Source organism: Vombatus ursinus, unplaced genomic scaffold (genome assembly GCF_900497805.2).
Source record: "Vombatus ursinus unplaced genomic scaffold, bare-nosed wombat genome assembly UNPS02014799.1, whole genome shotgun sequence".
NCBI lineage: Eukaryota > Metazoa > Chordata > Mammalia > Diprotodontia > Vombatidae > Vombatus > Vombatus ursinus.
The window spans coordinates 41,782,452-41,809,716 of NW_020954577.1; the positions used below are offsets into that span (position 1 = coordinate 41,782,452).

General features: G+C 39.5%; 1 protein-coding gene across 5 annotated transcripts in view; it reads left to right on the forward strand.

Moving 5' to 3' along the window:
* The window catches only part of RBMS3 (RNA binding motif single stranded interacting protein 3), a 1,414,112-nt gene that overhangs the window by 234,974 nt on the left and 1,151,873 nt on the right, over positions 1-27,265 (forward strand). For all 5 annotated transcript variants that reach the window (XM_027871985.1, XM_027871990.1, XM_027871986.1 and 2 more), the window contains one exon: positions 9,940-10,008. In XM_027871985.1, the coding sequence (XP_027727786.1) occupies positions 9,940-10,008 (69 nt within the window). The remainder of the gene's footprint in view (positions 1-9,939; positions 10,009-27,265) is intronic.

Consider the following 27,265-nt stretch of genomic DNA (forward strand, 5'->3'; position numbering starts at 1 on the left):
TTTATTACGCTGTGATTATCATTTTATGGCCAAATACAGTATGACTTTTCTACATCATGGTGGCTACTCGTGATCATTGTTTGGGTGTGTGTCTCTGTCAGTGGCATTGCTAATACATTTAAATTTATCTACAATAGAAGAAAGGGGGATTTTGAGAACTTTTTGAGATATTAATAGCAATTCACTGAATTTCATCTGGTGTGTTCCTATATTTTCTGGTCATATGACAGGCATCCTGGTGCAGTGAAGTGGTTAGAGTGCTAGCTTTGGAATCAGGAAGACCTGACTTCAAGTCTGCCTTTGATTCTAGCTGCGTGATCCTGCTAAGACAATATACGTTACAAATGAATAAATCGGTTATCAGTGGCTTCCTTTAGAGAGTCAGGTTATGAAATGACCCCAGACAAACACAGTGATAATAAATATTGATAAACCAATAAAAGTTATTGAGTTTAGAACTAAAAATCTATTGGAGCCATTGAGGTCAACCTTCTAAATTTCTCTGATGCTGGGGGTTGTATCTTAGCATGTTTCCATGGAGCCCTGTCATGGTAAATAAGTGCCTTGGAGTCTTTAATTCAGTTTAATTTAGAAAAGATTTTATTAAGTGCCTTCAGTGTGGTGTGTCACTTTCAAAGATTTCAGGCTACATGATGTAATTGAGGGAGATCTGCTTTTAGAGGTAAAAGGACTTAGATTCAGATCCCACTCCAGGAACAAACAGCTATGTGACCCTGGGTCACTTTGAAATCCAGTTTCCTCATCTTCAAAATGAAATAATAATAACATCTACCTCACAGAGTTTTCATGAACATGAAGCCCTTTACAAACCATGATGTTCTCTCTGCATGCCAGCTAACAATAACAACAACAAACTTTGTTTTTCTTAGCATCCGTATTCTTTCCACGATGGTATGTGCCTGTATACTATAAACCATCACAGTCTCTTAAAAATCAAAACTCCAAGTGACCCACAAGCCAAGCCACAGAAGTATGGTGGATATACACTACGAGGCCACATATTACCAATGATTACATATTCACAAGTAGTATAAGAGATAACATCCAGGAAAGGTATAATTAGAAAATCAGATGGACCAGCCATGTACCGTGGGACAGAGAGACCACATTTGGACAGTATAGGTGTTGTTTGGATAAAGGACCTAAAGGAAGTTCTCTAGCTTGGTAAGTGATTTTTCTATGGAAGGACATAGACCAGTCACCCAAGATGAGAACGTGTGGCAAGGCTGTGATCTGTCCGGATCATTATATGTTGGGTTTGTTTAGGGGGAATTGTTACCCAGCCATGGGCTAGATGGCCCGTGACGGCCCTTCTACTTCTGAAATTCTGTGATTCTATACTATTGGGGGAGTCCCTACGTTGATGAAATCATGTATCCAGTGAAATATAGAACTAAGAATAACAAAAACAATTATACCAGCTAGCATTTATAAAGAGCTTTAAGTGTGCGAAGTGCTTTACAAATGTTATCTCATTGCATCCTTACGATAGCTCTGGAAGGTAGATGCTACCATTATTCCCATTTTACAGATGAGGAAATTCAGACTTGGAGAGATTGTGTCTTGCCCAAGCTTGCATAGCTAAGGAGTGTCTGAGGCTGGATTTGAACACAAATCTTCTTGACTTCTAGTCCAGCATTCTATCCATTTCACTACCTAGCTGCCTCTGTATGAGTTCATGGAAGGCATAAGGAATACAAAGACAACTTTATCTTGTCCTCAAGGCACTAATATTTTACTTGGTGTTGGGGAATGGGGAGAAAATAACATGCACACACATAAGCAGAGGAGACACGGGACAGTCAATTTTGATTTGATATCCGAGAACCTGGGTTCAAATCCTGGCTTTGTTTTGCTCATTACCTTTGTGTCCCTTGGCAAACCACTTCACCTTGCTGAACATTAGTTTCATCATTTGCAAACTGAGGGCTTCGGACTTGATCTCTGAGGTCTCTTCCAGCTTCAAATCTTGATCTGAGCCATCTGCTTGACTGCTATTTCCTTCTCCCCTCGAATTGCAATTGCAATGTGAGATCCCAGCAGTAAAGACTATTTTACTTTTCACTTTGTCCCCCCAGTTCTCAGCAATGTCTGGCCCATAATAAGTAACAAATACTTTTTTATTCATTCCTCCTAGGTGTATTCTCAGAATGCGGGCATAGTAGTGAACCAAAGAGTTCTAGAATAGAACACTTTCAGTTTAGGATGGATAGGGGATGGATCATGGCCGGCTTCATGGAGGAAGTGGTATCTGAGCTGAGCCTTGAAGGAAGAAAATTCCAAAAGATAAACTCACCAGAAACCATGGGTTCCTGTGATTCTGCTGTACAGATATGATCCTGAGGCCATCATTCTTAGTTGTCTGAGTTATGCTAGCAAGGATCTTTCCTTTAGAAGTAAGAACTTAATTTTCCCCCAGCTGCAATGGTTTTGAAATTGTGTGAAGCTGCAAAGGGAAGTGCGAGTCTGTGGTGATTTGTTTTCCTGTGCAAGGAATGTGGGGGCCATGGAATCGAGGGAGATCATGGCCTTAGTGGAAACACAGGAATAATAGGAGCAATTTATAATTGGCACAAAGAAACACTGAATTTCCTGGCAAATGAACGATATTTTACGCCTTCATCATTTATTTACCACTATTTTACCCATCATAAAAAATGGCAGTCTATCAATTATACATGCAACTGAATCTCTGAGGCCAGGGGAAGCACATGCTGGGACACACCGACTTTGAGCTCCCTCACTTCAATTACAAGGGAGGTGGCTCTCTATTTACTCAGCTCTACCATTCCACACATTACTTATGCAAAATAGTATGGAAATTAGGTGTTGGTGTGCTGCACTTGGACTGCCTTCCTCCAGACTCAAATTCAGTTTTCAGAAACTAATCCTCCTTAAAACTGTGGTTCGGGGGGCCTTTCTAAACTGACGTCTGGTTCTTTCCCTATTTTAATGCCTTTTTTCTTTGAATATCTAATGTGACCAGACTATGAAAGACCACATTATGGACTCCATTTTCTGTAGGGTTCCTTTTTTGCATCATATAATAGGACATGGTGTATTCAAGGATGTGAGCCAATCTTATTTTAATCTGCTTTAAAATTTGAATTTAGCATACTGATTACAAAATAGTAAGACTCAAGATCCAGAAATTATTTTTTTGTTGTTGTGTTTAATTTTTCAATTAGCATGCATTTACTTTCTCTCCCACCTCCCAATAAAACCTTTGTAATGTATTCATAGTCAAATAAAAAAATTGGCCACATTTAAAAATGTATATCTCATTCTATACCCTGAATCCATCACCTCTTCTGCGAGGAGATGGATAGCACGCTGCATCATTGGCCCTCTGCAATAGGGGTCGGTCATTGGATTTGCTGGAATTCTTAAGTATTTTCATATTAGTTGTCTTTGTTTTTATTGTAGAAATCGTTCTCCTGTTTGTCTTCACTTTATCCTGCATCAGTTCACATAAATCTTCCCAGGTTTCTCTGAAATCATTCTTTTTGAACTATCATTGTTATACATATGCCTTTGAATTTAATCTTATTGAGGAAAAAAATTTAAGAACCAGTTTAGTATTTTAAAATCTGGTCTTTGTGCCCCAATTATAATATTCTCAGGAAACAAAGGATGCTGGAGGCAGAAACAGAATACTTTTCTGGCGGTCCAAGTATGCATGGTGACCATCCTTCTGACAATTCCCTTAATTGCAGTTTTGGGGGTGTTAGGACTGACAGAAAGAAAACAAGGGCCTTTTGTGAAATGAGACTAGAACTCATCATGGTTATTAGATATTCTAATGTCAGGGAAGCCAATGATTGTGAATTCAGGTGGTTGTTCTGAACACACAGATATATGACAGCTTAAGTAAACATCTCAGGCTCAGACAGCTCCATTAATTAATTACAGCTCTGAAGTCTAGCACATGCTTAGAATATCCAGGAGCCATGTGCAGTATTTCTAAGAAAAGTGATTTTGGCAAGTTAGGGACAGACTAAATGGGTAGGCTCTTTCAAAACTGCTTTGGTTTTCTTTCCATGAAATTGTCTCGTTTTACTTACCAACCAATTCCGATTTGAAAATTTTTCTTCCATTTTTATTTTCCCCCTTAGAGAAGGGACTATAGCTTCTTTAAAATTATAACAGTAATAATATAAAAAAGTACGTCTGAAGAGGGCAGCCTTTCCCCAAACTCTTGTGAGACTTGGAGAGATATTGGATTGGGCCATGTATTTATATAATAGTAAGTCTATTAAGAGTTCTGAACATTTGGTTTTCAGTTCTTGTTTCCTTGAAATTAATTTCATTTCTTCTCCTGTAATTTGGTCAGAGTTCTGTATTATGGCAATGGCAGTAAAAATTCTAACAATTAAAGTCTCGTAATTATCCTTCCCCCCTTTCCACCTTTTCCCCTCTCCTTCGATCTTGACTATTAGCACAGGGTAGACTTGTGAAACAGTCTGTTCTGGCATGGAGAAGTTAGAATCTGCATGAACAGGAAGAAATACCTACATCAATGCTAGCTATTATTATTGTAGTTTGCTGTTATTTCCTTGCATTAATTTGAATTGACTTTCATGGGGAGTAAACTCAGGGTTCTTCTCCTTGTCACTTTCCTTTGGACAATTTCCAGCCTATCAACTGTGATGCCCAGAACTAAACCCAATGATCCAGAAGAGACCTGAGTAGGGCAGAGGACAGTGGGATTGTCACCTCCATATCCTTAGAGACCTGTGCCTCCCATCCTATCCCCCACAAAATTTTAATACATGTGAAATCAGGGTAAGATAAACATCAATGACAGCCTTGGAGGGGAAATGAAATCAGAAAAGAACAGCTTAGGGAGTGTCCATAGGAGAAGCAAGGGCAGTCTAGACTACTTTGCCTTGATGCTGGTTGCTTAGGGTCAGTTTATCAGTTGATTAGATTATAGGATCAAAGAAGTGGAAGAGCCATTTAGATTAGTCACAGGATGATAGATGATGGATAGATGACAGAATTATGTTGAAGGGTCTCACATGTCATCTAGACTCATGTTACAGATGAAGAAATTGAACCTAGAGGTGAGGTAAGTGACTTGCCCAAGGTTACAGTAGTCAGTAGGTGGCAAAGTCAAGATTTGAACCTGTGTCTTTTGCCTAAATTCATCCTTGTTTCCATTGCACACTGCAGGTTTAGATAAGACCATCAAAGCCTAAGCACCATCCTGCTCATTTCAGTCAGTCAACAAACATTTATTAAGTACCTGATGTATGCCAGGCACTATGCTAAACACTGGGGATAGAGGCAGACAAAAGACAGTCCTTGTTCTCAAGGGATTTACGGGAAGAAATTGAATCCATGAGCAGGTGACTTACTCAAGTTCACAAGAGTAGCAAACCACATAGATGGGATTTGAACCCAGCTCCTCTGACCTCTAGTGATTTTAATGCCATTGCTTCCAATGGGTCTTTTTGGGATGGATGGAGCTGTTTCTCATTTCCTAGCTGCCTCCCTGAGTCACTGCCCACCTGAGGACAGCCTAGGGCTAGGGAAGTGGCATCAATTCACCCCAAGCCTCAGGAAGGATCTTCAGGAGCTTCTGAGCCAAGGACGCTTTTAGGATGTCATTCCAATTAGCAGTTTGGAGAGAGCAGCCAGTAAATCCCAAAGCCACAAGCACCATTCCAGCTTTAGGAAATTTTTAGGAAACTTTGAATCCAAGGGAAAAAATACTGTCTGGAATCTTGAGCATCTGCTTTTTGTCACTGGAATATCCTGTCACTAGAGTGACTTGAGTACTTCCCTTTTGTCCCTGGGAAAATGAACCCAGAGAAAAGGCAACACCCTGAAAATGGAGGGACTTGACTAATCATTGATACTGACTGATGCTGTTTATCACCCCCTCCCACCTTCTAGGATATATTAGGAAGGTTTCTTTCAGCATATTGTCATGGATTGAGTAGACATCTTAAAGAACATTGAGGAGACCAAATTACCCAAGGTCAGAGGGGAGGGCTTGGAGGTTTCAGAGGACATTCAGAGAAAAAAAAAAAGGTATGGAAATGACTGAAACATTAGAAAGTAGAGCACATAAAGGACTAGAGGAAATCTGTTGATTTAATCTGGGAAAAAGAATGTGGGAGGAGAGCTGAATTCCATAAATACATGGAGAATATTCGATCTGAACATAGGACTTAATGGACCAGAAGACTTAGGCTAAGGCCCTTCTGCTGACATCTACTAACTAACTAACTGTGCTACTTTTGACAAATTAAGTAACTTCTTTGTGCCTCAGTTTCTTCATCCATAAAATGGGATTCATAATATTTGTCCTCAAATCCTCATAGGATTGTTAGGAGGGTTAAATGAAATAATACATTTAGAAGTAAAAACATTAAACAAAATCAAGTTGTTTATTTGCTTATTACATGTGATTACATGGATGTAGGCGGCCCCTAGTTTGGAAATTCCCTCCATCTATGCAGATTGGTAGCTCTTTTTCTCTCAAATGAGACATTTGTTAAAAAAAGATGGGGTGATTAACACAATGCCTAGTATGTTAGTAGGTAGTAGATGTTATATAAGTGCTTATTCCCTTACCGTCCCTTTTTCTGTAATTTAGCGTCTTAGAGAGCTATGTGCAACACTGAGAGACTAAAGAAATTGACCAGGGTCATGCAACTTACACACACACACACACACACACACACACACACACACACACACACGCATATATATACACACATACATATACATACACACACACACTATACACACATATCAGTATATGTCAGAATTGATAATTGAACTCATGTCTTCAGGCTCTAAGACCGTCTTCTCTGTCATGCTATCACCATCATCATCTGAAGGATAGAACGTGTGAAAAAAGGCTTAAATTAAAATTAGAAGGATTTAGGCTCTTCTTAATGAAGGATGCTTTGGCCATACTGACAGTGACTACAGGGAGGGGTTATGGATGGAATTCTTCACCTTGGTAGGATAATTTCAGTGCAGACTTCCCAGGAATCCTTTCTCATCCCCACATTGCATCAAATTGTGCAATCACATCCCCTCCCCAAACAAAATATATTTATTTTCTGTCTTCAAGCTTGTTTTTCTCCAAATACAACTATCTCTTGATTATGATTTTGGGAGACAAGGATTCCATAGGTGATTAAAGTCCAGGCGTTATTGTAAACTGATAAATTCCCCTCCTTTTCTTGCTAAGCTTTTGATAAGATAACCCTCAGCCCCCCTCCTTCCAAATGGGAAGAGAGAGAAGGGGTAGTTGAGTTTCTATATTTAATTTTTTCCTCTGTCCTTTGCTAATAAGTAGCAGATTGTTTGTCTCTAGGGATCCTGGCTAGAGGGTAGTGGGAACAAGAAATGAAATGAAGGTAAGAGTTTCCAGGCTGGCCAAAGTAAAGATGTGCATTTAAATTTCAAGATAGAAATTGGAGGTATATGTTATGTAGATGGCAAGGGTATGCATATCACCTCCTCCCACAGATTATAGGAATCTGCTATTTCCTTTTTAGCCAAGCCTCATAGGATCAAACCATAGCGAATTTGTTGAAGGAATGTGGCATGTTTAATATGAAGAAAAGACTTAACCTATATGAGACTTTATATAAGCAGTGCCTTCAAGTATTTGAAGGGCTAACTGTGGATGAGAGATTAGACTTGTTCTTCTTGGGGAAGGGAAGGTTGAGTAGGGGCAAAATAGCAGCAGCAGCAGCAGCTTTCCTAACAGTTAGAGTGATCCAAATGTGAAATGGGCTGACTTGAGACTTAATACAATTAATAGCTAAAATTTTGTAAAACCTTACCAAATATCTCATTTGATCCTCACAGAAACCTTGGGAGGTAATGGATCTTCCATCACTGCACATTTTCCAATGAATTCCAGCTGTGTATTGTTGAGGGGATTTCTTATTTATATGTGAGATTGGGCTAGATGGCCCTTAAGATTTCTTTCAGTTCTGAGATTGTATAGTTCTGAACCTGTACAGAAACTTTTAATTTACTAGTGTTCAAAATAAAGTGCCCCTCCTTCACCTCCCTTCCCTCTTGTCCTACTTTCATTTAGTTTCTTTTCTGACCTTTCAAAGTTTTGTCAGCTTCTTGTGCTTTGTTGCCACTGTTTCCTGAGATCATCATATAAAATAACCCATGTTCATGTAATGTTGAATGTTTCCCAACTGTGATCTAGGTAATCTAATTGTCATGGAAGAGGGGTTTGGACATTCTGTATGGGGCTTTCTGTAGCATCTTTCAAAAGTCTCTGATTTCCGCCTCATTTGCTCTTTTAGTCTGGCTCCATCTGATTCACTTTGGTTTGGAATGGGAACACAATTTTCCACCTGAAATAATAGTCATTCTAAAGCTAGGCATTGCCCCAAAGGTAATGTCTGCCTTCCAGAGTTCAGTCTGTCTGAAAAACACAACATGTCTCTCATGATTGTACTTGCCAGTGGCTTTCTGTGATGAGATGTTGAAAGCAGATGTCCAATTGGCAGTTGACCTCCTCAAATGCTGTTTATTTATTATCCTTTTGCCTGCTTGAAGAGGTTATCAGTTTTGTGACTTGTGAAGATGGAGTCAGATACACACATAGATTAATGTGGCCTTTAAACATCTTCCAAATCTTCTGCCCCTTGGTATGAACATTTCGAGAGACGTCAGAATCAAGTACCGAAGCTAGCTGGTTGTTCGATGTGTAACAACTGGCAGTCTATCTTGTGTATGAATAGCCACTGAGTCTGGAACGTCTTCCAGACTTACTTGTGGCATGTTTTCCTCTCCTTTTGTTGAATGGAATATTCTCTGAAAGGAAGCTTCACAGCTGGCTAGTCATTTCTTCCTCACTTTTGCAGTTACTATTAAATATATTTTAAGCTACACTCTGTCGTCCTCTGCCAATTCTATCTGTTCCTTTCTTTAGTTATATACTCTCTTCCACTTATCAGTCCCCTTTATGGTATCTGAGATTTAGAGATGGAAGGGACCCAAGGGGTGGTCCATCTGGCCCCTTCATTTTAAAGAATGGGAAATAGGCCATTGGAGGAGAGGTGACTTGCTGGATGTCATCAAGGTAGGAGAAAATAGCAACTCTTGGATTCATGTTCTTCGACCCTAAAACAATTTTTTGAGTACTTCTACTTTAAAGGCAGGGGGATATAGCAGCAATAGAAATAGATTTAGAGTCAGAGAGTTTGAACCCTGGCATTGTCATTTATTTCCTGCACAATCTTAGATTAATCACATCCCCACTTCAAGCTGATATTTCCTTGTTCATAAATAAAAGGTTTAGGGCTGACTGATCTCTAGAGTTCCAACTCTAAACCTCTCTGTTGACTCTGGTACTCTCTCCCACCAGGTCACATTTCCATTCACTTACCTCTTTTATCTTTTTTATGTGTATGTCAGTATGTATGTATATTTGTAGGTGATTGGGAGTGACGTGACCAAAATCACACAGACATTCTGTGGCAGAGCCAGGATTCCAACTCGGGTCCTTGTGGTTTCACGTTCATTGCTCACTCCAAAGTCCCACTGGTTCCCTAGCATACTTCTTCCTTGAGTTGGACCTTGAAGAATGGGCAGAATTGAGTTGGGTAGAAGACAAAAAGAGAGAATTCTAGGAAGGGAGAATGGATCTGAAAGGTTATGATAGTGATAGTATAACATGTAGAGTTATAATAATAATAACAGGAAGGGAGGAAAGGACAGAAGAAGAATGGATAGATGGAAGGAAGGAAGTACTGACCAACCAGTTGACCGATTAAGCTAATAACCTTAAGCAGCGACTGGGATCAAATAATTCAGCTTACTTTCTGAGGCTGCAGGAATGTGATGCGCAGCTTAAGTATATGCTTTTGTTCCGCACTGTTCTGGCTAACACAAGTATGGGCTCTTTTCTCTCTTTTCCAGAGGAGCTCGGCCAGCAAGACTTCAGGTGCTCCTTCCTACAGCAGATGGTCCAGCTCACAGCCGCATCAGGTAATACACCCTTTTCAAGGTGAACACCAACATCTCAAATTCCCTTGGAATGTGTTTAACCATATAATTATTCATCCCATTTTCTGGCATGACTAAAACCCAGCATTGCCATAGGCACATTTGTGGACTCCTAGGCCCTCATTGATGGGCATACTCATCTAGGGCTCTGATTTAGTCATTCTAGATTCTTCCCTGTTGACAAGGGATTAGGGAAGTTGTTACTTAAGCCATTAGTTTGTACACCAAAGCCATGTGTGTGGTAATTTGTCACAGGTTGGGTTGGTGTTGGGGATGATGATGACAATGGAAGGAGGGTAGAGGGGCTTGTGGAAGGCTAAGCTGTTTCTTTCAAAACATTCCCCAGATAAGCCAAGTCAATCAGGAAAAAGATATATTTGAAAATAATTCTATCTCTGTTAACCTTCTGTTCTTTCTCAATTGAATCATACCTTCCCATGCTCATTATTATCATGAAACCAACTTAAAGAGTATTTTCAAATGTCTTGAGGACAGGTGCCTATTTACTCTGGCTAAGTAATACTTAGGCTAGCTATGAGAAGTGTGCAGAGTACATCGCATGTCAGAGTCCTACAACCTGTGACTTTGCAGATGGAAACATCCAAGAAAACAGGTAGATGATATTGCCAGGGATACAGCTTGGCATATACTCTGGTGACAAAGTGTCATCTTGCCCAAATTCTTCACTGGGTCCTTTTGGCCAGGACCTTGGTCAGCTCATGTAAAAGGCTTTTTACATGAAACTTTCCCAGGGACCTATACAACACAGGGGAATGCAGAGAGTCACAGGGGAGGTCACTTAGAAGCAACAGCCCCCCACAGATGGATGTCCCCAAAACAAGGAGGGGACTTGGAACAGCAATAGAAAAGGCCAATTTAACTAATGTTAGCCTACCTAGATGGTCTGCTACTGTCTGCTTTTGTTTTCTGGCTGTGGGCAGCCCTACCATGAGAAAGAGGTTGGTGGGCTCCCAAAGGGATATTGACAGTAGTGAAATTTTGCTTCTCCATCCCTTCCTTCCCACCTCCCCCCCCCCCCCCCCAGTTCAGCTGTCCTGGTTTTCTTAGTGTGATAATGATACATCTTCTTAGGTGACTGTAAACTAGTAATTTAATACATTTTCAGAAATATTTAAAGTGGGGGGCTACTTGGGAAGTTATAGGAAGAGCCAAGAATGGACCCTTCTTTGAGGTATTTGAGGTGCTTCTACCATGACCGTTGGTGGTGGAACTAAAGCAATAATAGGGGCAGAAACATAATATTGGTAGTATCTTGTGTGTCCCAGTGGATCTTACTTTATCACTGAATTTGCATAGCTATTATGATTTTTGATGACCTGGAAGAATGTACTTATTGCAGCTTAGTTGATATGGGATGGGGCACTGTAATTGTAGAAAAAATGAATGGTGATAGTCACCAGTGAAATTTTGGTGGCTTTTTCTTCCTTTGAAATGGGAAAGGAAACAGGTCTGTGAGTTAGGAAATCTGCCTTTGAAACCAATACCTTCCAGTGACTGTGAATTTAAGTGAGTCACTTAGTGTCCTTATACACCTCCTTGTTCCTTAGAATCATAAACTGTTAAATCTAGAAGGGATTTGGGAGGTAGATCAGCTAGTCCTCTTTTTACATAGAAAGAAAGTGAGCCCTGAAGAAATTGCCTCAACTTCATCTTTTTGCCCAGACCTACCTCTCTTCTGGCCAACTTTTGTCCCTGTTACCTGGGCATATCACCTGAGATCTATTTGATTTTTTTTTCTCATCTAATATATCCATTGAGTTGACAAATCCTTTTGATTCTTTCTCAAAAATATCCCTTCCTCTAATTCCCTCTGCAGCTACCATTATGCATGCTTTTATCTCTTTCCTCCTGAATTAATGGACTAATTGTGGAGACAGTGTGGTTCAATGGAAAGTGTATTGATTGGATTTAGAATTGCAGGAATTAGGTTCAAACCCTTGCTTTGCCACTTACTATCTATGTGTGACCTTGTACAAGTCACTTGACCTCATTGAGCCTCAGTTTCCTCATCTGTAAAATGAGGAGGTTGGACTAGATTATCTCTAAAGTTCCTTCTAGCTCTAAATATGTTGTTTCCATGTTTCTATGATATTCTTACCTCTCTTGAACCTGACGTTCTGTGTCATTCTGAAAGGTTTGAGTCTGTTCCTTTTCCAATTCATCTTTCACATGTTCTTTGATTTATTTTCCTAATGTAGTTCCTTGATTATGCATGCTACTCCACTACTCACCAATCTTTAATTGATCCCTATCACCTTCTGAATAAAGAATATCCTTATGAATGTGGCCTTCACAGCCCATCATGATCTGGCTCTGATCTGCTTTTCTAGTCTGATCACATATTAGTCACTTCATCTACAGACAGACCACATCTACACTCCATCTATTATTCTTGTGCTGTCCTCTCATCTCTGTGTCTTTGCTCATGCTGTCTTCCAGGCCTGGAGGGAACTCTTTTCTCTTCCACCCACTTATATCTGAGCCTCTTCCTTTCAAGGTTCAATTCAGGTGCCATCTCTTTCACAATGGTTCTCCTCTGCACTTTCCCTATACCTCCTCCTCCTCTTTCTTCCTTACTCAATGAAAACTGGTTTTTCTTAAATATTTTTCTAGCAGTTACTTGTACCAATATTTCATTGGATCATAAATTGAGAACTAAAAGGGATCTTAGAGATCATCTAATCTAATGTCTTCATACTACAGATGAAGAAACTGAGGTGCCAAGAGGGATTGGCCCCAAGATTACACAGGTCATATGATCCTAACAGAGTCAAGGTTTGAACTCAGAATCTATAACTCCAGAACCAGTGCTCCCTTTGCTACAATGCCTCTCTAAGATTCTAGTCCAATGCCCTAATTGTACAGATAAGTAAACTGAGGATCAGAGGGGTTAAATGGCTTACCTAAAACCATACACATAACAAAACCAGTATTGAAACTCAGACCTTACCCCCCCAAATACAGTGCTCTTTCCAAAATAACACATCATTTCCCCTTGTATTATAGTTATCTGTAGTTATGTATAGTTATATAACTATATCTTATAGTTATTATAGATGCATTCCCCTCATTGTTTATTATTTCTTGAAAACAAACAGCACTGTCTCTGTCTTTGTATCTCCAAATGCAAGAGTCACATACATATTTAGTGGCCAAGCCAGCGGTAGAAAGTGGGTCTCTGGGCTCCTGTTCCAATGTACCAGTTTACTTCTTTCTAGCTTGTAAATACCTTTCTGTTGATGACCCCGTGAATTTCTTTAGGTATGAAAATGTGGTGTAACAGATAGGATACTGGTCTTGGAGTCATGAGGACCTGCATTCAAATCTCAGCTGGAACACTGGGCATGTTGCTTAATACCTCCTAGCCTCAATTGCCTCATCTTTATCAGAAATAACTGTAGTACCTCCCTCATGGGCTTGAGGGACTTACAAGGAGAACCATTGATTCATGGTTGGAGTCAGAGCAGGGAGAGATATATTGTGGTTAAACAAAGGGCTAAACAAACCCTTTTAACAAAGAGTTAAACAAAGATAATTGTGGGTAATGTGCTCTGCAAAGCTTAAAGCCTTGTATAATACAGCTATCATTTATATTGTGCTTTTATGGTTTTCAAAGCACATTACATATTCTATTATCTTAGTTGATCCTCACAACAGTCTGAGTAGGTGCTATTATTATATAAATGTCAGCTGTTATAATCCAATTAATAATCTTACAATAATCTATAATAGTATTGTAATAATCTGTAATCATATTATTTATACAATTTCACTTAAGGGAGACATCAAGTGTCTGATTGCATTGGGTTCTGGTCTGCTCAGTACCTTTTAATGGGGAGAAGAGAGTGAACTCTCCAAGGTACTGAAGGTTATTGAACAGAGGACAACTGTATGCTCAAGGTAGAACTGATCTTTTGGCTCCTGTCTTCACAAGCCTGGGAGGGCTCCTGCAGTTTTAATGGACATCTAAGTTTAAGAAGTTGTAATTTACAAAGGCTGCCTTTTCCCTAGCTTTGGATGTCAGGTTCTTGGCGTTTCAGAGGTGATTGTTTATCAGGGACTGATCTAATTAATGTCTCCCTCTATTAGAGGCTTTGAATTTCAGAAATGATATTTGCCAGTATGCTGACTCACCCTCTGGGCAAACTGCTGAAGAAACTTTTTCCTAGTTGTACTCACTCCTCAGACCTCTTTGGTAATCCTTTCCACCTCTCCAGCACATAGGCTAATCTTTCTTCTCCTTTGTCACTAGCACTCTAATCTCTTTCTCTTTAATTTGTGTTTATTGTAAAACCTTTGTCTTTTGTGTTTGGGATTTAACAGGCTTAGGGACTTCACAGGCATTGCAAATACCTACACAAATAGTGAGACTGAGCTGAATGGGAATGCTGAAACTCAGCGGGGGGATTCCTGCTCTGGTGCCCTCCTGTGAGGTTTGGCATCCACATCAAGTCCTTACTGACTCATGGATTTGTATGCCTCTCCATTTGTTTTTGAAATGATTTGAGTAAATCATAGATAGAGTATGAAACATAGGCCCAATAATCCATCTTTCACAGTCCCTATAAAAATCTTGGAGTGTGGCAGAAGAAGTACTTTGGGCATGAGATTGTCTGGGTTCAGGTCTCTGTTCTGCCCCCTTGCTATCTATGTTGGCTTGGGTCAAAGTCATTTGCCCTCTCTAAGTCTCAGTTTTTTATTTATAAAATGAGAGGGGGGTGGCTAAATCAAGAGTTTCTGAACTGAGACCAATAGGGAATGGAAAGGGAAAAAGCATTTATATAACATTTACTGTGTGCTGGGCACTGTGCTAACTTCACCAATATTATCTCATTTAATCCTTACAACAATCCTGCAAGGTCAGAGCTATTATTACTTCCATTTTACGGTTGAGGGAACTGAGGCAAACAGAAGGTTACATGACTTCCCCAGTGTCACACAGTTGGTAAGTGAGGCTGGATTTGAACTCAGGAATATCTGACTCCAGGCCCAAAACTGTATCTACTGTGCCATCAGCTGCCTCTACAAGTTTTAAGGATTCTGTACTTGGATGGGAAAAATCTAATATTTATTTTTAATAACTTCTACTGAAATTTAGGATTTCTTTCAATTTATTTAAAAAAAACATGATTTTGAGAAAGGGTTCATAGGCCTCATCAGACTCCATGACATCAAAGAAGTCCCAACTCTAACCATGATGACCTTTGATCATAGTTCCAACTCATTCTAAGCATCATAAAGTTTGACCTTCCCCCCCTTTCACAGTTATTAAGGCAGTTCTCCGAGACAGCATGTTTCCTGAGTACTGTATACATGCATGGTGAGGTTGTAAAGACTCCACCCCAATTCTGGAGTCAAAGGTTTGGATTCAAACTCTGCCTCTGATTCATACTACTTGTCTGACCTTATGTGAATCATCTAACCTTCGTGGGCCTCAACTTCCTAATCTATAAAATGGGATGATTGGACTATATGGACTTTGAAGTCCCTGTCAGCTTTATAATTCTGCAGGATGTGTTGCTACCTCAATCAATTTTAAATATCTATTAATGATATTCATTATTGGGTCAGGGTCCTTCTGGCTGTTTGCAAACAGGTTAGTGTCTCTCCCTGTAAATGGGTAGGTTCCCATGTATGGTCTATAATATAATGTAGTTTATACATAACTGCAAACTACAAAGAGCCCTCGACTTGAAGTCCTTAGATGACCTATATTCGAATCCCAGCGCTTAGACTTAACTCTGTAATATTGGTCTAGTCACTTTACGTCTCATCCCCATCTGTCGAATAGAGCTAGAAATAAATTTCATTTTTGAAGAATTGATAATGAGAACTCCTTCCCTTTTCCCCTAGACAGGTGGGGGGCTCCAGATGTGGAATATGGAATACTTTATCAGCTGGAGTCACTAGGTTGGCCAGTGTTACTCCTTTGTTACAAAGGAGGGTTGAATGGTTGTGGTGGCTGGGGGCAAGGGCATCCCCCCAAACAAAAGGCAGCAATAAAATAAAAGGAAGATGATGAAACTTGTCCTAACTCTGCCTCCCCCTACCCTTATGATGTTGTTTTGAGGAGAGTGCTTTGCAGTCTTTGCAGGTGTAGAGACGTGTAAGATTATCACCATCTCTATAATTCTCATGGTCATCACTATTAGCAGTGCTGTTATTACTACATTTAAGGCCCCATCTGGGATTTAGATGGTGAAATGATCAATATTGATTCTGCTGGAGCTGTGATTAAAAGAGGCAGTGTGGATAGAGCAGTGGACCTAGAGTCAGGAAGACTTGAGCTCAGACTCAGACTCAGACGATAGTTATGTGACCTTGGGAAAGTGACTAAACCTCTGTCTGCCTCAGTTTCCTTATCTGTAAATGGGGGTGGTAATAATAGCTCCTACCTCCTAGGTTTTTCATGAAGATAAAATGTGATAATATTTGTAAAGTGCTTTCATACCTTAAAGAACTATATGAATTCCAGTTATGATAATAATGATGATAATGATATTTTGTATTTTTTGTAATTTAATTGTAATATGTTGTAAATATTTTTGAAAGGATGAGTAATATTAAAACCAGTAGTTTATATTGTCTTTCTTTTCTAGATTTCTGTTAATAAAACATAAATGTTTTACAAATTCTATAACCGTTTATGCCACATGTAATAGAATTGCCTTCTTCTAATCTAAGTAATTGCCTGTCAGTATTGTGGATGTGGGGATACCGCCAAGTTTGAAAGACTGAGATTCTGATAAGCTTTTTTTTTTATTATCCTGTCCTTTCTATAAACTTTCTACTTGGAAAAGTTTAATAAATTATTTTCCATCCTACTTATCAGTCATGAAATTTCATTCTGTGACCTAAATCATTTAATTCTTCAATTGTAGCACAAAAAATGAGAATAAATTTATTGAGGATACAACAGAGGGTGGCTGTCAGGAGGGTCCCAGACTGGGACCTTCATTAACCTCTCTGTATTTCATGGTCGTAAGAGAGAGTTGAGCAATCACTCTTGATTATACAGGGCTTCAGTGCCTGCCTGCCTGGTGAACAGTAGGCTTTTAATAGATGTTTAAACTGAATGGATCAGTTTTTCCAACCTTAAATGTTATGGGTGACTGGTTGAATGGGTGGCCAAGAGCACTGAAGCCTTGAAATTGAAAACCAGCCCATCTCAAAGCGGACTGATGTGTGACTAGGTGGCAGGTGAGTCCCATGAGGAATTGGAGCTGATATTTGAGCATCACTGTTTCATGGAGGCAGATATTATGAGATGACAGGGCTTCAGAGGCTGGGTGCTATGCTACTGTTACAGCCATGACAGAAGCTTGAGTGACTTGTAAGGGGAAGACAGGCCTGATTTAGCTGTGATTACATGCCCTGGGAGAAGGGAGGCAGGGCCAGTCTGGTAGCCTTTGGCCCTGAATAAGTAATTTGTCAATTACTCATTATTCTTTGTGAAAATAAGGTCAGATATAGAAGTGAGAGCTATGCTAACTCTTCTGTCTGTTCTCCTTTCACACTCAGTTTAGTTCAGTTCAAATCAGTTCATTTCAATTCAATAATCATTTCTAAAGGGACCAGCAGAATTTAATGCCTCGAGTGCTAGTTTCAGAGTCAAGGAGCTCTGAGTTTGAATCCAGTCTCAGGCACTTACTAGCTGTGTGAATCTGAGTTAAGTCATGTAACTTCTTTGGGCTTGAGTGTCCTCATCTATAAAACTAGGATATTTTCTGGGAGGCACAAATGCCATGATGTGTATAAAATCTGTTGCAATTGTTAAAGAGCTATGGAAATGGGATATATTATCATGAAATATTTCCTAGGTTCTAGCCTCTGGGGATGCAAAAATAAATGAAAGGAACATAGTTCCTGCCTTCAACAAACTTACATTCTGTTATGTGGTGGATGTACTACATAGAATATATATATATATATATATATACATACACACACACACACACACATATATATACACACATATATGTATATATTACTCTGCATATATGTGTGTGTATATATATATATGCAGAGTAATTTGTGGGAGGAGAACACAAATAACTAGAGGGATCAGGATAGTGGGTTTTTTTTTTTTTTTTGTAGGAGGCAGCGCTGGTCTTGAACCTTAAAGGCAGCTTGGGATTCTAAGAGGTAGAGGCTGGGGGAGAAATTCTGGGCATGGGGGAAAAGTCTGTGTAAAGGCATGGAGGTGAGAAATGGAATGTTGTGTGATGGGAATAGCAAGGCTGGAATGCAGATTACATGAAAGAGGGTGCTAATAGATGGGATTGATATGTGTTTTACTGTTTCTTTCTTTCCCTCCCTCTATATACTGAAGACTTCCCTTTAGCAAGTAGTAAAATGGGAAAGGAGATAACAACTGTTGGCCCAATTGGTCTACACACTGGCTCATCAGCTCATGGATCTTTATATCTTAGTTGTATTTGGATGACAATGATCCTTTCATGATGGAATGTCAATATTGAGACTATGTGATAGACTCTGAGTTCTATTGAGTCTATGTAGGTGGAAGCATCACAGAGTGTTTGGGGGATAAACAGAGAGGGCCACAAATAAAATCACTGTATCTGGGCCTTGGTGAACGTGATTCTTGCAATCGGTACATGGGAAGCATAAGGGTTTGCAACAGATTGTGCAGATTGTGGACTCCAGGAACATATCCTTAAGAACAGCAAGCCTTTGGCCTATTATGGAGGATGGTATTGTTCAATCCAATTTAATTAAACCGAGTAACATTTATTAAGCCCCCGTGTGCCAGGCACTTGTTGGATGCTGGGGACACAGAGGCAGAACAAAACAAAAACCGCCACCACCATCACCACCATCAACAACAGCAATAAGAACAGAACAGCCCTGTCCTAGAGGAGTTTACATTCTTTTGGAATTGCCTTGGTAACATTCATGACCTTATTCACAAACACAAACCTTTGATAAAATAAGAGCAAAGAAAAGGAGCTAGTTAGCCATGGTTGTCATTGTCTTTTTCTCTAGACAACAAGGGAGATCTGAAACTCTCATTTTTCAGTTTTTAACACACCATAAGGCCCCTTTCCCCACTTTTCAGGAAGAGCTTTGCGAAAGGATTTATTTGATTTGTTGCCTTGAAAACCATTTTTGGAAATAAGGAACAAGGAAAGAGCCTAAGTGAATTGTCCCCAATACTACTATAATGTAAAAGCGTACTGACTTGAAGGAAGAACTGGAAGAAAAATATATTCACCGAAGATGACATAAAAACAAAAAGATATGTACAAATCTGAATACGAATAAGGAAAGGAGGGGCAGAGAGAGAAACCAGTAAAAAACAAGCACTTATTAAGTTCTTACTGTGCACCAGGCATTGTGCTAAAAGACAAATTATTATAGATATATTGTATTTAGAAATCCTACTTAAACTGTAAATCATTGTAAATATATATTTATTTGGTTTGGGGTTTGAACTTTACTGTTAAGGGAATAATTAGTTTGTAAATTTTGGAATTGAATTGCATTTAGACTGAAAGGCCAACTTGACCTAGTAAAACTTTGAATTAGTGGATAGCTTAAAGCAAATTTTATTTTCAGTCACCCATCATAAACAAAGCTAATGACTAGAAAAGGTGTTGCCAAGTAGAGAATCTGTTTCATTGAATAAACAAGGATAACTTCTATTTGACACTGTGTATATAAAGGGATGTTGGTAAGTGTTTTTAAAAAGTCCTCTGAAGTAGAGAAAAATATTTAACCCTAACATCTTGGTAACTTGCTTTAGTACTTCCAGGATCTATGTTTTCCTAGGCATAGATACTCCCTCTGCCAATTCAGGAGATGGCTTAACAGACTGTCTTCATGAGTTTCTGAGACCAAAAAATTCATCTCCCTGCTGACAGCCAGGTGATGAGCCTCTCTGAACTCAGCTAGTCTTGAGCATGGATGCCTGTATCCAAGTCTGAAGCTTTTGCCATTTACTCACCCAGGTTTGAAACCCAAGAGTCACCTTTGACTTGTTTTCTCCCTTATGCCACATTCCCATTAATTCCCAATCATGGTGATTCTCCTATCTCCACAGCATCTCTTGCATTTGATTCTTCTTCTCTACTTAAATATCCCCTAGTTCTCTTTCTCTTTTCCTCTGCTACTGGACTCTTGAACAGCTGTCTAGCTGGTATTCCTTCCTACCATTTATCTCCTCTTGAATCCCCTCTCCAACAACTACAACAATAGTTTCCTAATACACAAACCTGACCATGTCACTTACCTAGTCACAATTGGAAAGTTTTTTTTTTTATTATTACCTATGGGGGAGAGGAAGTTTAGATTTCTTATCCTGCCATATAAGATCCTCTGCAACTCATTCCTTTGAGGTTTTTCCATTGACATGATCTGCAATCTAGACAAACTGACCTACTAGCTCTTTATTGTTCTAGACTTGTTCTTTTCCACCATCATTCATTCATTAGGCCATCCTCCTTGCCCAGAAAGCACTTTCTCCTCATTGTCACCTCTCACAACCTTTCCCTCCCTTTATGGTTCAGATGAGGAACCACTTTCATTATGAAGTCATCTCTGAAACCCCAAACTAAAAGTATTCCCAATCTCATCCATTCAACTGCCTGAAAATGTATGAATTAGAAGGATGTAAAATTGTATTGAATTAGAAGTATGGATTAGAACTTGTGCTTTCCTGGCATAGCCTTTGAGAGGACCCATGGCATCTCTTCCCATAATGAGAGTTTACATTATTAATTTTCTAAGAACACTATTTTTAGACCATCCATGCCAGTTTCCACATCATTATGTTCTGTCTTTCTAACTTTCCTCTATAGTAGGATGAGCCTTCAGATTCAAGTTGCAATGGTTTTCTAGACATTTAAAGTCTATTCTACAAATTAGGCTCTCTGCAATCCTTTCTAAGAGGAGAGGAGGCTACTGCTTCTTTTCTTTTGTCATCTCAACTTAGAACTTCCCAGAGAACATGGCTGATTTATAGCTTTCTCCTGCCTACCTAGGTTTTTGATTCATTAAGTGCTTTCAAGTCTCAACTGATTGTTTATCCAAAGAATAGAGAGTTCAAGGTAGACCAATGTGTGACCTTGAAATTCCTTCAATACTCTGAGCATGAGTTTTCTCATTTGTTAAAATGGGGTGTATCTGCATGTATGTGTGTGTGTGTGTGTGTGTGTGTAATTTCGCTAATTAACAGTTTGTGTAAGGAAAATGTTTTGTAAAACATTAAACACTATATACTTGAGTTATTGTTCTTCTGTTCCCTACATTAACAATTTACATTTGTATATCTTACACAGTGACATGTGTATGTGTGTCAGAAAAATGAAGCAGTCTAGTTGTTTAGCAAGAATAAGATTCAATAGATCAATATTTTTTAAAAACAAGAACAGATTGACAGAATGCTTATTATCCTGCTACCCTCTACATGGTGAAAGAACCAAATAAGGGCCTCTAGCACTTTGGGTAGATTCTCTTTAGGATTTAAAGAAAGTCATGTATTGAAAATTGTACAGAATCATGGAATCATAGCCCTAGGCTAGAAGGCTCCTCAAAGCTCAGCTAGTCCGACACCCTCATTTTACAGATAGTGAAACTGGCACCCAGGGAAGGGAAGGGACTTGCCCAAGGTTACACAGGGAGTAAGTATCAGAAGTGAGATTTGAATCCAGGTCCTTTTACTCCCCAGTTGGTGCTTTACCTATTGTACCCTGTTGCCTCCTCCATGAGAAGACATGGGGAGGTTGTGACCTTCATTGATGGATAGATTACCCACACTGTTGAAAACAAGAAATAACCAAAGAATCTGGCATTGTCTATGAAAGTTATTAATTATATGATAATTAATAATGAAGTCTTACTCTCTGATGCCTCCTTGTGGAAAGCTCTGCTAATAGGCCAGAACCTCTGTTGGTCCTACAACAATGTAGGAAGGGATGAAGGCACAGACCCTGTGGTCACCAGTTCAAAGGACAAACTCTATCAATTTTGAGATGTGCCATCATCACTTTGGCCACAGGGATGTTGTCATTGTTGTTGTTATTATTTGTCATAGCAATTCTTAGAGTACAAGAAGGTTGTGATTTGTATTGGTGGAAATAATGCCCACATTGTAGAAATCAGAGGCCTTTTAAATATTAAAGAATTAATATTTATATACTGCCTAGAATGATTCCAAAATGACATATGATTGAAAATATGTTGGACGTCTCTGCCTGTATCTGTAGAATCTAGCTCTAGCGATATTTATATCATTTATATTATAATCCTTTCCATCTATATACTTAAGAAGTCTATATTTATAGCTATATGATTTATATCCAAATCTCTATATATCTGTCTTTATCTGTCACTTATATCCATATACACATCCATCTCTATCTCCATCTCATCTCTATCTCGGTCTCTTTCTATCTCAATTTCTATCATCCATTATCTCTATCTCTCCCTATTGCTATCATCTATCATCTCTATATCAATATTTATATCTATATTGATGTTGACATCAATATAGAACAATAGATTTAGAGTAGAAAGGGGTATCAGAGGTCATTTAATCTAACTTAATAGTTGAGAAAACTGAAGTTCGGGAAAGTTGTAGCTTTGTTAAAATGACACAAGTCAGTGACACAACACATTGGTAAGTCAAGAGTCAAATCTGAGTCCATTGACTACAAATCCAGTGCTCTTTCCACTGTACTGTGTTTCCTCTTCATATACACACATATGTATTTATACGTATGCATACATATATGTGCAAATATATAAAACTGAGGGAATATATCTAAATGTGCCTCTATGTCTACACACACACACACACACACACACACACACACACACACACATATATATCATGCTCATGTGTAGTATGTGTTTATACCTATCTAGATATATGCATTAAGTCTTTGCTCTGGTAATACTAGTTGTGTAATCCTGGGTAAATCACTGAACCTCTCTTTGTCCCAGACAATTCTTTAGGCCTCTAGGCAGAGCAAGCACTCATCTGCATTGGTATGGGGGTTTCTTCACTGGGATTGCCTTGTTATAATGAGATTATGGCTCTAATCCTAAAGGTCCAACTCATTCACACCCATTTATATAAACACTTTTATATATAAATACAGATATATCAAGTGTACAAAAATATACGCACACATCGCATGATTATGTATAGATAATTTTCCATATATTTTTAATTGAAAAATAGTACTAAAATGAACTTTGACTTGGACCATATTTCTACAAATTCCAGATTAATATTTTATTGCCTGGAAAATACATGATTATAAATATGATTTATGTACCTGCTTTTTTTTTTCAAAAATGTTACAAATGTTGTGTATTAGGTGATGTGACCTGGGAAAGTAATGGATACCTCTTCCTAATTCCTTTCACATACGCACACATATTTGTTTGCATGAAGGGCATGTGCTCCCCATGGGCCCCTTTTGCCAAGAGAATTATGCTCAGTGTGGTTTTTGCAGTGTTGGTTATACTTAGTCATTAGAACTAATTACTCAACCTTTTGGGTGATAAGTAATTCAGAAGAGATTCATATCTAATGAAACTTCTCATCATTTATAGCTAGGGGAGTTGAGAATGTTGCTTAGTCAACACCCACACTGACACAAACTCAGGAAAGAGTGGTCTAGTAGATAAAAGCATGAGGTTGGAAGACAGAGCATCTGGCCTGGAATTCTTATTCTGCTCCTTCCTCCTGATGTGACTCTGGGCAAGTCCCTTCACTTCTGGATCTCAGTTGCCTTATCTGTGAATGAGGATGGACTAGTTGGCCTAAGAGGTAACTTCACACTCACAATGTGTGATTTCCTAATACTTAACCTCTATGGGCTTCAGGTGCCCCATGTGTACAATGATGAAGTTAGACTGGGCACCCTCAGAAGTTCTTCCAGCTCTAATTCTATAATTCCATGAGTTTGGAGCAATAATGTGTCTAGTTTCTAAAACCGAGCACCCGATGAACTTAACAAGAGTAGACGTTAATTAGGAAAGCAAAAATATATACGTGTACACATAGATACACTCATGATGCTATAGATGCATGTATATGCATGCATGTATGTATATACACATGCATGTGTATGTATATGCATGGGTGAGACTACTGAGCTTGTTAAAAGGAGGAATGTTGCTAGCCCATCCACTTTTGCCTAGGTCCTGAGTCCATGGTCTTTACTCTCAGTCATGTGTTTGGAGACTGGTGCCAAGGGAAGAAAGATGGCCCTGTTTCACAGAATTACAGCTTTAGAGCTGAAAGGGATCTTGGAGGCCATGGAGTTTTTGTTGTGTCCCTTCAGTCACGTCTGACTCCTTGTGACCCCATTGGAGTTTTCTTGGCAAAGATACTAGAGTGATTTGCCATTTCCTTCTCCAGGCCATGGAATCTAACTGCCTCATTTTACAGATGAGAAAACTGAGGATCTTTTAGGTTAAGTGACTTTCTTATATTCACACAATTAGTATGTAGCCAAGTTGGCAATTTAATACTGGTTTGAAGAAATAAAATTCTGAATCATAGCATTTCAGCATTAGAAGGGACGTCAGGGGTGATTGACTCCATTCCTGAACAAAAACCTCCTGGATCAGAAAGAGTTTTGGACCTGGAGAGAGAGGCCTTGGGTCCAAATCTTGGTTTTGCCCTCACACTAATGTAAGTGTCATGGCAAGAAAATCCTTGTTATTACAATTTAGAATGCATATCTGTAAAAGAGTTCGTTCCATATGTTGTTACACGTTCAGGTGGGGAAAGACATCATTTGGCACACTGTCTCTCTGGAGATAGTGGAATTCTAACTATGAACAATTCCCCATAGGTGCTTAGAGTATGACCTAGAGTATTGCCATCTGGAGTTCTCCACCAGTCTACCAGCCACTGACCTTGGGAGAAGCTCATTGTGTTACTTAGGAAAGTTAAAGTGATTTCCTAGTCTGCTAGCCTTTCATTGGCCTCTGAAGTCTGCAACAGGGTAGACTCTGTCTTTTGGTGGGCCTCATACAAAAACTGGATTAGTGGAAGGCAAAACATAGGGTTATATGTGAAATGGGTTTACACCTGATGTGGAGGCTTATTGTAAAATGGCATTACTTATGTTCTTTTCTTTCTGCTACCTTTGTGACCTTGGCATCTTCAAGTCTCAATTTTATGACCTACAAGTCACTTGACCTTTCTGAACCAGAGTTTCTTGATCTATAGGCAGTTAGGTGGCACAGTGGATAGAGCACTGGGGCCTGGAGTCAGGAAGACTTGAGTTCAAATCCAGCATCAAACACTTGGCTGTATGACCCTGAGCAAGTTGTTTAACCTATGCCTCAGTTTCCTCATCTGTATAATGGGGGTAACAGTAGCACCCACCTCACTGGGTAATTGTGAGGATAAAATGAGAAATGTCAAGTGTATTGAAAACCTTGAAGCATGTCAGAGAGGTGATGATGATGAAGATGTTGATGATGTTGTTGTTGGAGAACTAGATGTCCTCTAAGGTCCCTTTCCTCTCTACATCTATGGTATTATGATCTTTCTCCAACATAGCAGATGAATCTAGCCTTTGCCTGAAGACCTCCAGGGGAAGAGAAAGCTTTTCCTTCGAGGCCCCTTGATTCCACTGTTCTTTTTGCCTCACCCCATTCCCTGTTGGTCTTTCAGATTCTTTCTCTTAAGGAACAAGAAAAAGCTTCATTTTCACAGGGACAACTTGATTATTCCATGTCATGGAAAAACCTAAGCATTGAACAAAACCGTTAGGATGCATCGTTGATGTTGGTATGATTAATGAGGCTGGGGAATAATGAGCCTGCCGCACCCTTTCCTCATCGTGCTTGTTCATTTCATCCCAAATGGAGCTTACCAGAAGTTATGTTATGGTCTCATTGGTGAAGCCATGTTTCTTTTTAATACCAGTCTGTGTTGGAGACTGGCTGATATATTCAATTATTGACAAGTAACTGGAGGAGCCTGCACTGGGACTAGAGTGATTCTGGGTTGAAAGGTCTCAGCCATGAAACTCATGTTTGTATCTCAGTCGCTGAGAGTGCCCCAGGGTCCAATGAAATCAGTGCACTATCCTCAAGAGAAACAGCAAAGCCCACTGGACACTGTTCCTCAGGCTAATCCATTTAGGAGAGGTGGGCAGGGCAGCAAATGAAGCCAATGGAGTGACCTCCCAAAGGACCAAAAGAAACGAAGGTCCAGAGAAGGGGACGCATGAGGGAATCCAAGGGATTTCCTCTCTTTTGAACCATCCCATTTTTGGAAAAGCGGGACAATATCCCTGATAAATAGCCAAGTTGATCAGGAAAAAAGCTTCTCTTCTCTTCCCATCACCCACTCTCCCCCTCCCCCTTCACAGCTAGTGGGGAAGAAGCTAGAAAATAAAAGGGAAATAAAAGCCAGGCTGTTGTTCTTAGCAATTTGGAGCTCAGAGGAGACTGACTTGCTGTCTTTTTCTCCCTGACTGCTGATTACTGCCTGAAGAGAGGTAACGATGGCTTCATTTCCTCTCCCATTGTAACTCGATGCCGTCTTCTCTTGTCGTCTGTACTGCCGGCTTGTAGTCAGGGCTTGATAAACCTATTCATCTTTTCTATGACTGCAAAATTGCCTAAGTGTGTCAGTTTGAGATTGGGGAAATAAGATCCGGGATCTGACCTCAGTTAGCTACGAGAGGCGGGGCACGAAGGATCTTATGGACTCTCTAATTCCAAAGTAAGACGTTGGGCTTTTGAGTCTGTCATTCAGAGAAAGGGAAGGAAAAGGGTGGGAGGTGTTAACGTGTTGTGAAGGATGGGGAGTTGCTGGTTCTCTGTGTTAGACACACTACAGTGGCAGTGGAAATATAGTTATGGGGTTGCTCTTGTAGAACAAGCAACTTTTTTTTCCCTTTAGAGAGATACTACTAGATACAACTGGGCATAGGGGATAGAGTGCTAGATTTGGAGTTGGAAATATCTGTCTTTAGATCCCACCTTTGATACTTAATATTAATACGATCATAGATTGTAAGCTGGTTAAGAGGAGGTCATGAGTCATTTTTTGTTTTTGCATCCCCAGGGCCTGGCAGGTTTATGATGTTGGTTGACTGAGCTTAAATAAGCCCCTTCACCCCCATGGGCCTTAGTTTCCTCATGTGTAAAATTGAAAAATTTGGATTATATGATCCCTGAGGTCCATCTCAGCTCTAAAATTATGATCCTATAATAT